The sequence below is a fragment of the Coffea eugenioides genome, chromosome 8, assembly GCF_003713205.1.
Source record: "Coffea eugenioides isolate CCC68of chromosome 8, Ceug_1.0, whole genome shotgun sequence".
NCBI lineage: Eukaryota > Viridiplantae > Streptophyta > Magnoliopsida > Gentianales > Rubiaceae > Coffea > Coffea eugenioides.
In genome coordinates, this window is record NC_040042.1 from 36,542,974 (window position 1) to 36,556,416 (window position 13,443).

The window sequence follows — 13,443 nt, forward strand, 5'->3', positions numbered from 1 at the left end:
AACACTTCAATAATTGCCTTAGATTCCTAAACTTAATGCAGTAAAAAAAAAAAGTCAAAATCCTGATAAAAGTAATCTACCCTTGATCAATATATATGTATGCATGCTTGTCCTTCCATCACCAAAACTCACCTCAAGGATAGAGATAATAAAGATATAAGCAGTAGGAATGTCACTGAGAGAATCTGAGCTTTAGCTCAAGTTATCTCAACTAAACTTCTGAGTAAACATTCTTGAACTTAAGATTGGCAAATTCTGCAGCTGTTTCATGCACTAGAATGGAAACTGCTGAATCTTTCAGACTCAGTAGCTTAAGGCTAAGCAGTTCCAACTTATGGACAAACACAGTCGTGGAAGAATTTTCGAGGTCTACACGAGAGGAAGAAGACGAAGAAGCAGCACTAAAATGGGCTGCTTTAGAGAGACTTCCAACATTCAAACGTCTGAGAATTGGCATACTAGAAGAAGAAGAGGGTGAGAAAAGAGAGATTGATGTGAGAAAGCTTGGACCTTTAGAGAAAAGGAGTATCGTAGAGAGGTTGATCAAAACTGCAGAGGAAGATAACGAAAGTTTTCTTTTGAAGTTCAGAGAACGCATTGACAGGTAATTGAACTTCATGCAAAAAAAAAAAAAAAAGTTATTGTGGCTTTCAGCTTCCTGGTCACACAAGTAATGAATGTTTTCTGACCTTATTTTCAAATTTCATGCATGATTTTGCACATATGGTTGTTTTGATTCTGAAATGGTTGTAGAGTCGGTATTGAGCTTCCAACTATTGAAGTTCGCTTTGAGCATCTAAATGTTGAAGCAGAAGCTTATGTTGGCAGTAGAGCACTGCCTACAATATTCAACTACTCTGTAAATATGTTTGAGGTGATGCATCTATAAACATTAATTCCATTTCAATGTTTCTATTATTGGTCTGTTCCTAAAAGTGACTGCAAATGTGAAGGGATTCCTAAATTATCTCCATATCCTTCCGAAAAGAAAGAAACCCTTTCTGATCCTCCGTGATGTCACTGGAATTGTTAAACCTGGAAGGTAAGAATAGTAGCATTAAAATGGCAAACTTTTAAACTCAAATTTGCCCTCTGATTTTTGATGTCATAAATTTGCAGAATGACACTGCTCTTAGGCCCTCCAAGTTCAGGGAAAACCACACTATTGCTAGCTCTGGCAGGAAAACTTCATTCTGATCTCAAAGTAATGAAACAGAAATCGTCATACATCTGAATTCTGATAATTTGTTTTTTCTGATGACTAGTCTTGCATTACTGTGACACAGGTTTCTGGAACTGTGACATACAATGGCCACGCAATGAATGGGTTTGTTCCTCAAAGATCATCAGCCTATATAAGTCAGCATGATCTTCATATAGGAGAACTAACAGTGAGGGAAACAATAGCCTTTTCTGCAAGATGCCAAGGAGTTGGACCTCGTCAAGGTGGTTAGAATTATCTTAGTTATTGAAACACAAAACATTTTAGCTTTACTTACAAAAGATAAAGAGTTCCAATTGGCTCATTTAATTGGGAAAATGGCAGAAATTGGGGCAGAACTTTTGAGAAGAGAAAAGGAAGCAAATATTAAGCCAGACCCTGATCTTGATATATATATATGAAGGTTATATTTTGTCAACTATAATTTAGTTTATTGCATTACATTAAGTGATTTGTGCAATGCTTTTCACCCAGTTCTGTGTCTTCTGTTTTCTCAAGCTAGTATTCATTTTATACTGCAGTCATTAGTCCTCAAAGGGCAAGAGGCCCATGTTGCAACTGAGTATGTTCTGAAGGTAATTGACTAAATTAATGTAACCAAGCAAACACATGCCAAATATGTAGATTTTAAAACTTCTAATGTTCTGTTTACTGATGCAGATTTTAGGACTTGATGTCTGTGCTGATACACTGGTGGGGGATCAAATGATACGAGGGATCTCCGGAGGACAAAAAAAACGTGTGACAACAGGTAGAGACACAAGGCTCACAGAGTGCTTTGGCTTTCCCAACCCCAAATGGTAAAAGACGAGGAAAAATTGCTGCAATTTCCGACTCTTTTCTTGAATCGTCGGGCATTGTTTTGTACTATGGTGTGAAAGGTGATAAATTTTGGAATGGGAGGGAGGTTTGGCACTTAAGATAGAAGCCCTTCATGAAACTAGTGTCCGTGTTCTCTGATTCTAACAGCAACGGGAAACGTGTTAGTTCATCTTGTTTTTGTAAAAAGAGTTGCAGGCCTAATTTTTCATCCCCAAGTAGAACTGTTGTGCTTAAACAAGGGATGAATGAACAACAAAACTCATCACAACGTACTATCTAATGCAGCGGAAATGCTGGTCGGACCAGCTAAGGCACTATTTATGGACGAGATATCTACTGGTTTGGACAGTTCAACAACTTTTCAGATAGTGAATGCAATCAATCAATTCATCCACATTCTCGGAGGAACTGCAGTCATCTCCCTCTTACAGCCTCCACCAGAAACTTATGAGTTATTTGATGACATAATTCTGCTATCAGACGGTGAAATTGTGTATCAGGGGCCCCGTGAAGATGTACTTGAATTCTTTGAATACATGGGTTTCAAATGCCCTGAGAGAAAAGGAGTTGCTGATTTCCTTCAAGAAGTAATCTACCTTCTTCTAAGTTGTTTCTTATATATTTTCCTAATAGTAGCCAGGGAAGATGCTGGATATTCCTCTTTACCTACTTTTTTTGACTGGAAATGTAGGTAACTTCGAAGAAAGATCAAGAACAATACTGGATACGCAGAGATGAGCCTTACAATTTTGTTTCTGCTAGACAATTCTCAGAAGCATTTCAATCATTCCATGTTGGAAGTAAACTACATGATGAACTTACCGTTCCTTTTGATAAATCAAAAGGGCATCCTGCTGCTCTGACAACTGAAAAGTATGGAGTTGGCAGGATGGAGCTTCTGAGGGCCTGTGCATCCAGAGAATTCCTACTCATGAAGAGGAATGCATTTGTCCACATATTCAAGATGGCACAAGTAAGTTATCCATAAATGTTTTCTTGTTGTCAATGGACATCAGAATGTTAGAACCTATAATTTCCATTTGCTTGAACAAGACTTTGCTAACTGTATTTTATTTACATGTCAGCTTATTTTGATTGCAATGATCTTCATGACTATATTTCTGCGAACTGAGATGCACAAAAGTACCATAACAGATGGTGGAATTTACATGGGGGCCCTGTTTTTCACTTTATATGCAATCATGTTCAATGCATTCTCAGAGCTTTCCCTCAGTATTTTGAAGCTTCCTGTTTTCTACAAGCAACGAGACCTTCTCTTCTTCCCTGCATGGGCATATTCTATTCCTACGTGGATCCTCAAGTTCCCAATTACACTTGTTCAAATTGCCATTTGGATATCTTTGACTTATTACGTTGTAGGATTTGATCCTGATGGTGGAAGGTGAGTACTGAAATCAACTCCCTCGCTATGGATTGTGGTTGCACTAGCTTTTCTTCTCCTTTGATGTCCAATCTTTGTAGGTTCCAAGGACTTAATATGGCAAAAAGACCCTGTAGAAAAGCTAGTACAAAAGACTAGTTGAATGAAACAATTTAAGTGACTGTCTGATTGTGTGGGCAGGTTTTTCAGACAGTTTATTCTTCTCATCTGCATTCACCAGATGTCCTTAGGACTCTTTCGCTTTATGGCTGCACTAGGAAGAGACATGATAGTTGCAAACACCTTTGGAGCATTCACAATACTTGCTGTACTTGTCCTAGGAGGATTCATTCTATCAAGAGGTATAAAGTTACACACAGGGAATAAATTATGTCTTCGGGTACATTCCATCTTGCTGCTGTATATAGGATTCCATGAGAAACAATGTGTTTATTGTTCAGATGACATCAAAGGTTGGTGGATATGGGGTTACTGGATCTCACCTTTGATGTACGGGCAGAATGCTATTTCTGTAAATGAATTTCTAGGAAACAGTTGGAGACATGTAAGCATCCTTGAACCAACTTCAGTCTTGCACAGAGGGATGGAATAGATGGACTGCAAAATGGGTCTCCTCTGCTGATCTAATCTTGTGAGAGTAATTCTTTTACAGGTTCCTGAAGGTTTCAGGGAGCCACTAGGTGTTTCAGTCTTAAAGTCTCGTGGTGTTTTTCCAGAAGCACGGTGGTATTGGATAGGAGTAGGAGCCGTTTTTGGATATGTGTTCCTCTTCAATTTCCTGAACACTTTGGCTCTTACATACCTCAACCGTCAGTATTGAGTGAAATCAAATTCAAATTTACTCCTTTTTATGACAAAGTTTAAATCTTTTCAACATGTTTATGTGAACAATTAAATGATTCATGCAGCAATCGGAAAACATCAGGCGGTACTATCTTTGGAAGAAAAACCAAACAGTGGTGCTGGTAAATTAGAACAGTATCATCATGAATCAAGAAGTCATCTTCCTGTTGCTAGATGATAGGGTATAATTTGTTAGTAATTTTATTATTAATTTCCCCTTTTATTCCTGACAAATATTGTGTTAATTGCTGACATTTACTTATATTTGGTACCATGACTTAATTTCAGGAATGAAGCAGAAAACCATAAAAAAGGAAGGACTTTATGGAAAATAGGGAGACTTCTAAGGGCTTCAATTCTTGGGCCCTTGAATTGGTGGGGGACCACAAGCTAGTGGAAAGCATCTAGTCATTTGGGCTCTTAAAAGAAAGTTACGGGAAAGAGACTTGGAACAAGAAGTACTTGGAGGGCTTTGTCCACATGTGTGGGGACCACCTAGATAGCCTTTAGTCATCTTCCTCTTGTTGCTTAAATAGGGATAACGTAGAGTAGCAGGGACATCTAGGGCTTTAGTTTTAGTTTTTTAGTTTAGTTCTAGTTTCCTTTCTTTGGACTGGCCTCTGACACACGCCAGGTATTCGACAATATTCCCCAACGGGGAGATTTTCTCATGAGGCGTGGTTAAGCTTTTCTAGTCAAGGGGACAACTGACGATTTGGTTCGACAATTACTGTGAGATCGAATCTGTTTTAATTATTTTCTCCATTTATTGGTATTTATATGTTCCTTGATTTTAATTGCTATGGCCTTGTGTATGATTGATTAGTGCGCAATAATTAATTATTCATATAGGCAATTTTTGCTAAATAGGGGTAATTGAATCCGTAATTGTTCGTTATCTCTATCTCAGTAGCAACTGGCGTAATTGGGTTTATGTCAGGGGAGCATATGATCTAATTTAAACAAACCCTCGTAGCGTGCTTGTTGGTTAGGATTGGGCCTTTCTAATTATTAATGCAATCTAGAAATTAAATCCTACGGTCGTACCTAGGGTTATTTTTGGGTTAGAGAAATAGCTAACGGTCGTACCTTAGCTATCGAGAAATTAAGGAAGGGTTGGTTGTTTATCGCGTGCATGACAACTATAACTAATCTATTGCTAAATGTTGGAATTATTTCTGCATCAATGATCAGTGCATGAACCATTTCTGATGTGTACCCTTGGCTAGAGTTTTCTCTTAATTATTTCTCTTAATCAATTATTTCCTGCAGTTAATTTATTTAGTTAGTATTTAATCCAAAAACCCCTCATACTTTGGACTCTAGAAGAAACGAATTATTCCCAGTCCCTGTGGATTCGACCCTACTCACCGCTATATACAAAATCTGTATTTTTCTCGAGTAGGTATTTATTATTGCACAGGTTCGGCACCTGTCACTAGATCTTGTATCTTCTAACGCATTCAATCCAACCAATGCAGAAACCAGTACAGATGCTCCAAAAAGCATGTCATCCAGGTTGAAGTCTCCTGGAATAGGCAATCCTGATGAAGGTGATAGAAGCAAGAAGAAGGGAATGGTTATTCCCTTTGAACCTCTTGCTATGACCTTCAACGATTTAAGATATGCAGTAGATATGCCGCAGGTATCAGGAATCATGTCATATGTTTTTCATGAAATTGTTATTAAATTTTATAGACTTCTTGTCATTTCTGGCTTGTACGTAACCAAATCATGCTATACTTGCAGGAAATGAAAACTCGTGGTATATCTGAGGATCGGCTACTTCTCTTGAAGGGTGTCAGTGGAGCTTTTAGACCAGGGATTCTAACAGCTTTAATGGGCGTTAGTGGGGCTGGAAAAACTACCCTGATGGATGTATTAGCCGGTAGAAAAACAGGAGGATATATTGAAGGAACAATTACTATATCAGGTTATCCAAAGAAACAAGAAACATTCACTCGTGTAGCAGGATACTGTGAGCAATTTGACATTCACTCTCCTCATGTTACTGTCCACGAGTCCTTGCAATACTCAGCATGGCTTCGACTGCCTCCTGACATCGATGCTGAAGCCAGAAAGGTGATCCTGATTTGCAGTATGCAATGGATAGATGGATCTACTTATACAGACTATTAACTATTGTTGTTTCTACTTGAAATTTCAGTCATTCATTGAAGAAGTCATGAAGCTCGTGGATCTGACTCCACTTAGAGAAGCACTAGTTGGTTTGCCAGGAGTAAATGGTCTTTCAACTGAGCAACGAAAGAGGTTAACTATTGCGGTTGAACTAGTGGCCAATCCATCCATAATATTCATGGATGAGCCAACTTCAGGGCTGGATGCAAGGGCAGCTGCCATAGTGATGAGAACAGTAAGAAACACGGTTGATACAGGCCGAACTGTTGTGTGCACTATCCATCAGCCAAGCATTGACATCTTTGATGCTTTTGATGAGGTGAATGGTAATTGGATCCAGGTATTGTTTTCATCTGTAAGCTTGAAAGGAATCATAAAGTTCTATTATTGTGCTTTTGCAGCTGATTCTCCTAAGACGAGGAGGAGAAGAAATATACGTTGGCCAACTAGGACGCCATTCATTTAATCTCATCAAATACTTTGAGGTGACGATCCACATGACATTTGAAATATTCTGCCATCTAAGAAAGCATTTTGTTTCTATAGTTGATTTCTTTCTGTTTGTTTTAGGGGATTAATCGAGTCAGCAAAATAAAAGATGGTTATAACCCCGCGACTTGGATGTTGGAGGTGACATCAATTGCACAGGAAGCAGCTCTTGGAATTGATTTCGCACAGCTGTACAAGAACTCTGAACTGTATAGGTAGGCTTCTCTCGGAATTTCTATGGATAATCACTTAATTTGGTGCATACTTGGGAATCTGCACAAATACAGGACTAGATACATAACTCAATCTTGCATCTTTATTCAGGTAATTGGGTTCATACTTGGGATTAGATGAGAAGTTGTATCTTTATACTAAGTAGCTTAACATTCATTGCTTGCTGATAATTACCCCTTGGTGAATCAGGAGGAACAAAGCATTAATAGAGGAACTGAGTAAACCTGCCCCTGGTTCTAAAGAATTATACTTCCCTACTCAGTATCCCCAGCCCTTTTACAGCCAATTCCTTGCTAGCCTCTGGAAGCAGCACTGGTCATACTGGCGAAATCCACGATACTCAGCAGTCAGACTTTTTTACACAGTAATCATTGCCTTAATGTTTGGAACAATATTCTGGGATCTTGGCACTAAAAGGTAAACATCACAAGAGTTAAACAATCAGTGTCAGTACTATCACCCAGATATCTCCATTGTTGAATAAATATTTGATTCTGAATTTAACATTTCCAATTTTTCGGTACATAAAATTGCAGGAAAAAAAGACAAGATCTCTTTAACGCAATGGGCTCCATGTATGCGGCCGTTCTGTTTATCGGTATACTAAATTCTACATCAGTTCAACCAATTGTAGCCACTGAGAGAACAGTCTTTTACAGGGAAAGAGCTGCCGGAATGTATTCGGCTGTGCCACATGCTCTTGCACAGGTATCACTTTTATAGCTTCGACTGTGTCCAGTCTAGCAAGTCTGAAAGATACCTGTATTGGCTTGCCAAGATTATCCGAGCTTTTTTTCATCAAAATAATAGATCAACTTAAAACCATTTTTTGCATTCATCAAATACTTGTTTTCTGCAGATGGTGATTGAGCTGCCTTACATTCTCGTTCAAGCATTCAGCTATGGAGCTATTGTATATGCAATGATTGGCTTCGAATGGACAGCTACCAAGTTCTTTTGGTATCTGTTTTTCATGTATATTACCTTGTTATACTACACATTCTATGGGATGATGTCAGTGGCGGTAACACCCAACCAGAATATTGCTGCAGTAGTTTCATCAGCCTTTTACGCAATATGGAACCTTTTCTCAGGATTTATAATTCCTCGAACGGTATAATCTTTAACAAGTCTTATTTCAAAAAAAGAAGAAGAAGAAGCAAGCAAGCAAGCAAAAAATAAGGAATTGATTCGATTCATTTTGTTGTTGACTGCAGAGAATTCCAGTGTGGTGGAGGTGGTACTATTACCTCTGTCCTGTCTCCTGGACTTTGTATGGCTTAGTTGCTTCACAATTCGGAGACATAAAAGAGGAGCTTGATACAGGTGAAAGAGTGGAAGACTTCATTAGGAGCTACTTCGGATTCAGACATGACTTCTTGGGTTATGTTGCAGTCATCATTGTTGGATTTGCAGTGCTTTTCGGCTTCATATTTGCCATCTCCATCAAGCTATTTAACTTTCAGAAAAGGTAAGAGTTAAAGGGTTGAGGTAACTCCCACAGCTTGACATTTGTTGAACAGGTTTGGCTCGTACTTGAAATGGTTGTTGGTAAAGAAATGAAAGAGTAATGAATGGCACTGACGTAGCAAATCTAATACAATTGGAGAAAAGGTTTCTTCTGCATTAATTTGTTTGTGTAAAACCCGTGTGCTTTAGGAAGGCATGTACAAGTCCACTATGCTAAATGCTAGTGTACAATGATGCACTATCTGCAGAATTCAGCACGTCAAATCCATGGCAATTACTCACAGTTACAAAGATATATGATAGGTATTTATGACTCCATAGCACGAAGATGCTAGCAAAAAGACTCCACAAAATGTTCAAACAAATTCCATTATCAATGTATCCTGAAGATCACTAACTTAACACAATGTGTGCTCGAGGGGAAATAAACAACAAAAATTGTGTTCCTGCCGCATATGTTACAGTTGGACGATACATCCTCTCACATAACCTAACAGGTACAATAAACAAAGTAAAATCCATAGACTGAGAAATAGAGAGGAAATAAAGCCAAAAAAGACTGGTTTAGATGTAAAAATATGGAAGGGAAGGGGAGGGGAAGGGTGAGATGGAGGCAGAAAGACGAGAATAAGGACACCTTCACCACCATCTCATGCATCCAATTGATCCAAGAAAGTTCGCAATTCCTTTAGACCTTCGGCAGATATACTCCTATGTACTCTCCCTCGGGGAACAATCAAGTTAGGAGGTGGCCGTGGCTGGAAACATACTACAACTACAGCTAAATTGTCTCCACTCTTTCTCTTCAAAGCCTCATCAACAAGGTCCTTGCTGCACATCGCTGGATCATTGTGCTCTTGAAGCCTTCGACGAGCAAAGTCCACGGCATTTTGACTCATAAAGACATCCCAGATTCCATCGCAGCCAATGATAAGAAACTCATCCTCCTCTGTCAGTATAGTGTTCATAAGTTCAGGCTCTGCACTGAGAGGGCTACCATTACTGCCTTTCATCCCATCCAAGTGCCAGTCACCCAAAGCACGAGCAACATTGAGCTGTCCATTGAGGTATCCATCATATACATATCCTCCAGAAGCTTCAATACGCTTTTTCTCCTTGGAGCAAAGAGGTTTGTGGTCCCTTGACATCTCAATTGCTTTACCCCGACGACAAAGAACTGCTCGGCAATCTCCGGCATTTGCCACCACCAATGAACTACATACCAAATTCAATAAAAAAACAGAAACAAGTCAGCTGTAAGAAATTTAGAAACAAGTAGAGCAGCAAAACCTCCAAAACACAAACTTGCGCCAGCAATATGCTCTTAATATTAGAAATCATATGTTTCACAAAACCATTAGGTATTAGGATATCAAAAAAAAAAAACCAAAACGGACAAGTGCCACATACACCAAAAGGTGAAAAAAACCAATTTGGCTTGTCCCATAGCTGAGCTGAATTGGTAAATATTTGTTAACTCTTGAAGCTAATGGCAAAACCTTATAATACCTCTTGCAAAATGTACCAAGAGATCAAGTTCAGATGCAATACAGGCTCACCAAGTTCACACCCATCTTTTTTTCCGACTTTATATTTGATGCAAAAATGTCCCCTGACTACATCTGTTTGTTATACCTTAACCAGAAATTAAGAGTAATGGCAAAAATTCTGGACAATTCACACAGCACATTTATGGTGATAACCATTCACATATAACACTATCTCCAAAGACACATAAAGCTCATGCATCTTCAAGTAATTGCCCATGCATTATCATTCACAGTCTGTCCACAGAATATCATAAGGTTCTGATGCTATTAGACTAAAAAATTACATGTTCATTCTGGTATCCAACATCTGTAAAAATTATCAATCAGTATATAAATGCTAACCTCCCAATAACAAGAGCTGCCAAAGCAGTTGTACCAGAGGCAAGACCATCATCCAAAGAGCAAGCTTCAGCAAAAGCATTATCAGTTTGCAGGAATGCTGACGAAATAACCCTCTCAATCTCCCTAGGGAAGTGTTCATCCTCTGCAATGAACCTTGGTAAATGATCACATGCAAAATCAGCTGCATGCTTCCCACCATGTCCATCAAAAACCTTGAACAACCAAAGAGAATATTAAAAATTAGCAACTCAGTCACACACCAGATCATAAACACAGAAAAGCTTGCCATAATAACATTAATAAACTTATATCCAGTAGGCCAAAGCAATATGTCCCAATTGAAAACGTACTTAATTTCATACAATATCAGACTGTTATTCTTGTCCTGTTCTTTTTTAGCAAGTTCATTGGATAAAATAGTTGGCTTCGTCTTCAAGGCCAAGCAAAAATTTGGCGTACAACATAATGAACAACACATTGTTCTTTCGTTGTAAAGTTAGAATCATCTACTGCTGCTTCCAATTTAGTTCCCGCAGAACTCCTTCACTGTATGAAGGATATATATTCTCTTGCAACAAATTCCCTCTTCATGAAGCGGCATAGAATTCAAATTTGAAGCACTATAAATCTCAAAGGAGGTATATTGACTCTAGAGATCCATAACGCAATTGTCAACCTCGAATCCATAATTTCTTACAAGAGGTTAAAGTACTTTTTGGACAAACAATTTTCTGCCATAACAGCTCTACATCTCTAGTAGGCATAGACAGTCAGGAATGCACTCAAATAGCTCAAGTAACAAAAAGTTTGTCCAAACTGAGTCACATTGACTTTCTTCGTGCAATTTTTGCCAGCTGATTCATGTAGTGCATTACAGGATGAATCAACAATAGTTTGTTGTGCATTAATCTTTGAAGAAATAACATACATAACATGCTTAAACATTAGCATACATTGTATCATACAAAGCAGACCTAAATAATTTTTCAGCAAGCAATTTTTCAACCTTTTCTGTATGCAGGAAATCCAAGGGTGATTAGCATATGGTTAGCATTGCAAACAAAGAACATATCAATCACAAAAGGTTGGCTTACAAAACAAAGGAGAAAACAATCCACATATACAATGAGTGTTAGTAATCAAATAAAGTACCTTATGAAAGTTGTCATAGCTACTAGTTGTTACCAAGATGTTCACAAAAAGAACAAAGGCTTAACTATACCAAAAGAAGAAAATTACCGCATAGAAGGCACTAGGCCCTTGGTCAGAATCCTTCAACCCATAATGATGCACAAAATTGTCAGCACGAACAACCACATCCTCCATTGAGGAGCGAACACCAATGTCTGACCATGCACCAGAGCGAAGACTAGGAACATAATCTGCTGGACAATCATTTATATTAAGTCCTTCTACAGATATATCCAACATCCTTGTCTTGACCTGCTACAGTCCCGTCAAAAACCATCAATGTAAATTTAAAGGAAAGTTTACAATCAAGACCAACAAAAAGAAATAAAGCAAAATTACATACAAGTTAATGGTCAATTAAAGGACAATTTCAAAAATTGTAACTCACTCAAAAATAAAGAAGGGGTGAACTATAATGTATCGATAGTTCCATAAAAACCTAGCAACCTTAATATATCCAGCAAAAAGGAAAAGGTATTATCAGAACAAACTATTAAAAGAAAAGCATCACAAGCCTTAAATCTCTTCAACCTTAAAATTCCCATACGTCCTTTTACCTAATCCAGTACAGTACAATAAAAAATACAACAAGATTTGGTCTGGCCTACTACTATCACTTAACTATTCTACTCCTGCATCTGCATTAACAATATGTCTTAATCTTTTGTTAATAAAAAAGAAAGAAAGAAAGAAAACTCAAATCAGAACTCATGATGCATCAACAAAAGTCACGTATTTTAGTTCAGATTCATCAACTAACTAACAGAAAACCTAAAAGGAAAAAAGGAAACAAATAGTAATCCAATTGCAAAGCCAGAAACACAGAAAATACATCCAAAAAGACAAAATTTTTAAACAAGACGAAATTTTCAAAATTTTCTCCTCTTTTTTTCTTTACCAAGGAAACCTAATAGAAAAAAAAATCAAGTTGTAAAGCCAGAAACACAGGAAGTACATTCAAAACAAAAAAGATTAAATTTTTAAACCAGGGGAACAGCAATTCAAAACGAAAACTTCAAAATTTTCTCTTCTGTTCTTTTTTTTTACCAAGGAAGGATGTCGAACCAGGGACTTCTTACAAGAAGCGTCGCCAAGCGGGTCGCCGGAACTCAAGCACTGGCGGTAGACGGCCGCCAGAGGGTTGGGCGGGCGGCCTTCACTGCCGGAGATCCCATTCTCCTTACTTTTACCATCACCATTGCCGACATTAACTATATTACAATTATTTTTGCCCTCCTCCATTCTGATTTTCAACCATTTCCAAAAACCCTAATCACCAATTAAATAGAAATCAAAAAGAAAACACAAAGATAATTTTTTAGTTCAATTAGAGTAGAATAACCAGGGCTTTCCAAATTTTGCCAATTTTTTCGATGGATTTAAGTTATAATTAAGAAAGGGGTGTAGCTAGGGTTTAGAGCAGGGTTTGGCAAATAGGGAAATCTATAGATACACTGTATCTATAGGCGGAAAGTTATGGAAAGAAAATTTGGAAAATTGGGAAAGGGTGGATGTGCCGTTAGGACTTAGGAGTTGTTGGGTGGAAAGGGCGGTGACGTGGCGAAACGGTGTCGTGTGAGGTAGGACGATCTTACATGTGTCTGATTTTTAGGAATTTTTCCGGTGAGATATTTATTTAGTATTTAATTTGATGGGATTGCGTGAAACACGAGATTCGGACAGTTTGACAAAAAGCGTCTTATGAAGTATTTATAACCGACAGCTGGCAAAAATAAATC

General features: G+C 38.1%; 2 protein-coding genes across 8 annotated transcripts; one reads left to right on the plus strand and one right to left on the minus strand.

Annotated features, from left to right (window-relative positions):
- The first annotated feature begins 278 nt into the window (after positions 1-278).
- LOC113779896 (pleiotropic drug resistance protein 1-like) lies at positions 279-8,626 on the plus strand. 2 transcript variants are annotated; one of them, XM_027325669.1, is made up of 24 exons: positions 279-604; positions 754-874; positions 954-1,042; positions 1,120-1,204; positions 1,287-1,446; positions 1,547-1,618; positions 1,739-1,797; positions 1,883-1,973; positions 2,330-2,631; positions 2,736-3,017; positions 3,130-3,446; positions 3,627-3,787; positions 3,887-3,990; positions 4,099-4,255; positions 4,355-4,424; positions 5,808-5,934; positions 6,039-6,371; positions 6,457-6,747; positions 6,830-6,913; positions 6,999-7,132; positions 7,341-7,568; positions 7,688-7,859; positions 8,011-8,265; positions 8,369-8,626. In XM_027325669.1, the coding sequence occupies exons 1-24, from the start codon at positions 279-281 to the stop codon at positions 8,624-8,626; spliced, it is 4,278 nt and encodes a 1,425-aa protein (XP_027181470.1). The 2 variants fall into 2 exon arrangements, with proteins under 2 accessions (XP_027181470.1, XP_027181469.1); XM_027325668.1 differs by having other exon boundaries at positions 4,355-4,402; positions 5,783-5,934.
- Positions 8,627-8,953: 327 nt separating this feature from the next.
- On the minus strand, positions 8,954-13,187 carry LOC113781721 (probable protein phosphatase 2C 22). 6 transcript variants are annotated; one of them, XM_027327699.1, is made up of 4 exons: positions 12,770-13,187; positions 11,753-11,956; positions 10,514-10,725; positions 8,954-9,836 (listed from the first exon to the last, which is right to left on the minus strand). In XM_027327699.1, exons 1-4 carry the CDS (start codon positions 12,944-12,946, stop codon positions 9,272-9,274), a joined length of 1,158 nt encoding a protein of 385 aa, XP_027183500.1. In that variant the 5' UTR covers positions 12,947-13,187; the 3' UTR covers positions 8,954-9,271. The 6 variants fall into 6 exon arrangements, with proteins under 6 accessions (XP_027183500.1, XP_027183498.1, XP_027183497.1 ...); XM_027327697.1 differs by having other exon boundaries at positions 11,753-11,959; XM_027327696.1 differs by having other exon boundaries at positions 12,752-13,187.
- Between the last annotated feature and the right edge of the window lie 256 nt (positions 13,188-13,443).

Coding starts and splice junctions, on each gene's coding strand:
- LOC113779896 (XM_027325668.1), top strand. CDS start 279: ATGGAAACTGCTGAATCTTTCAGACTCAGTAGCTTAAGGCTAAGCAGT. Junction 1,974..2,329: donor AAAAAAACGTGTGACAACAG/GTAGAGACACAA, acceptor TATCTAATGCAG/CGGAAATGCTGGTCGGACCA. Junction 3,447..3,626: donor TTTGATCCTGATGGTGGAAG/GTGAGTACTGAA, acceptor TTGTGTGGGCAG/GTTTTTCAGACAGTTTATTC.
- LOC113781721 (XM_027327695.1), bottom strand. CDS start 12,946: ATGGAGGAGGGCAAAAATAATTGTAATATAGTTAATGTCGGCAATGGT. Junction 10,726..11,752: donor GGCCTAGTGCCTTCTATGCG/GTAATTTTCTTC, acceptor TGGTTGTTCAAG/GTTTTTGATGGACATGGTGG. Junction 9,837..10,513: donor GCAGCTCTTGTTATTGGGAG/GTTAGCATTTAT, acceptor TTTGGTATGTAG/TTCATTGGTGGTGGCAAATG.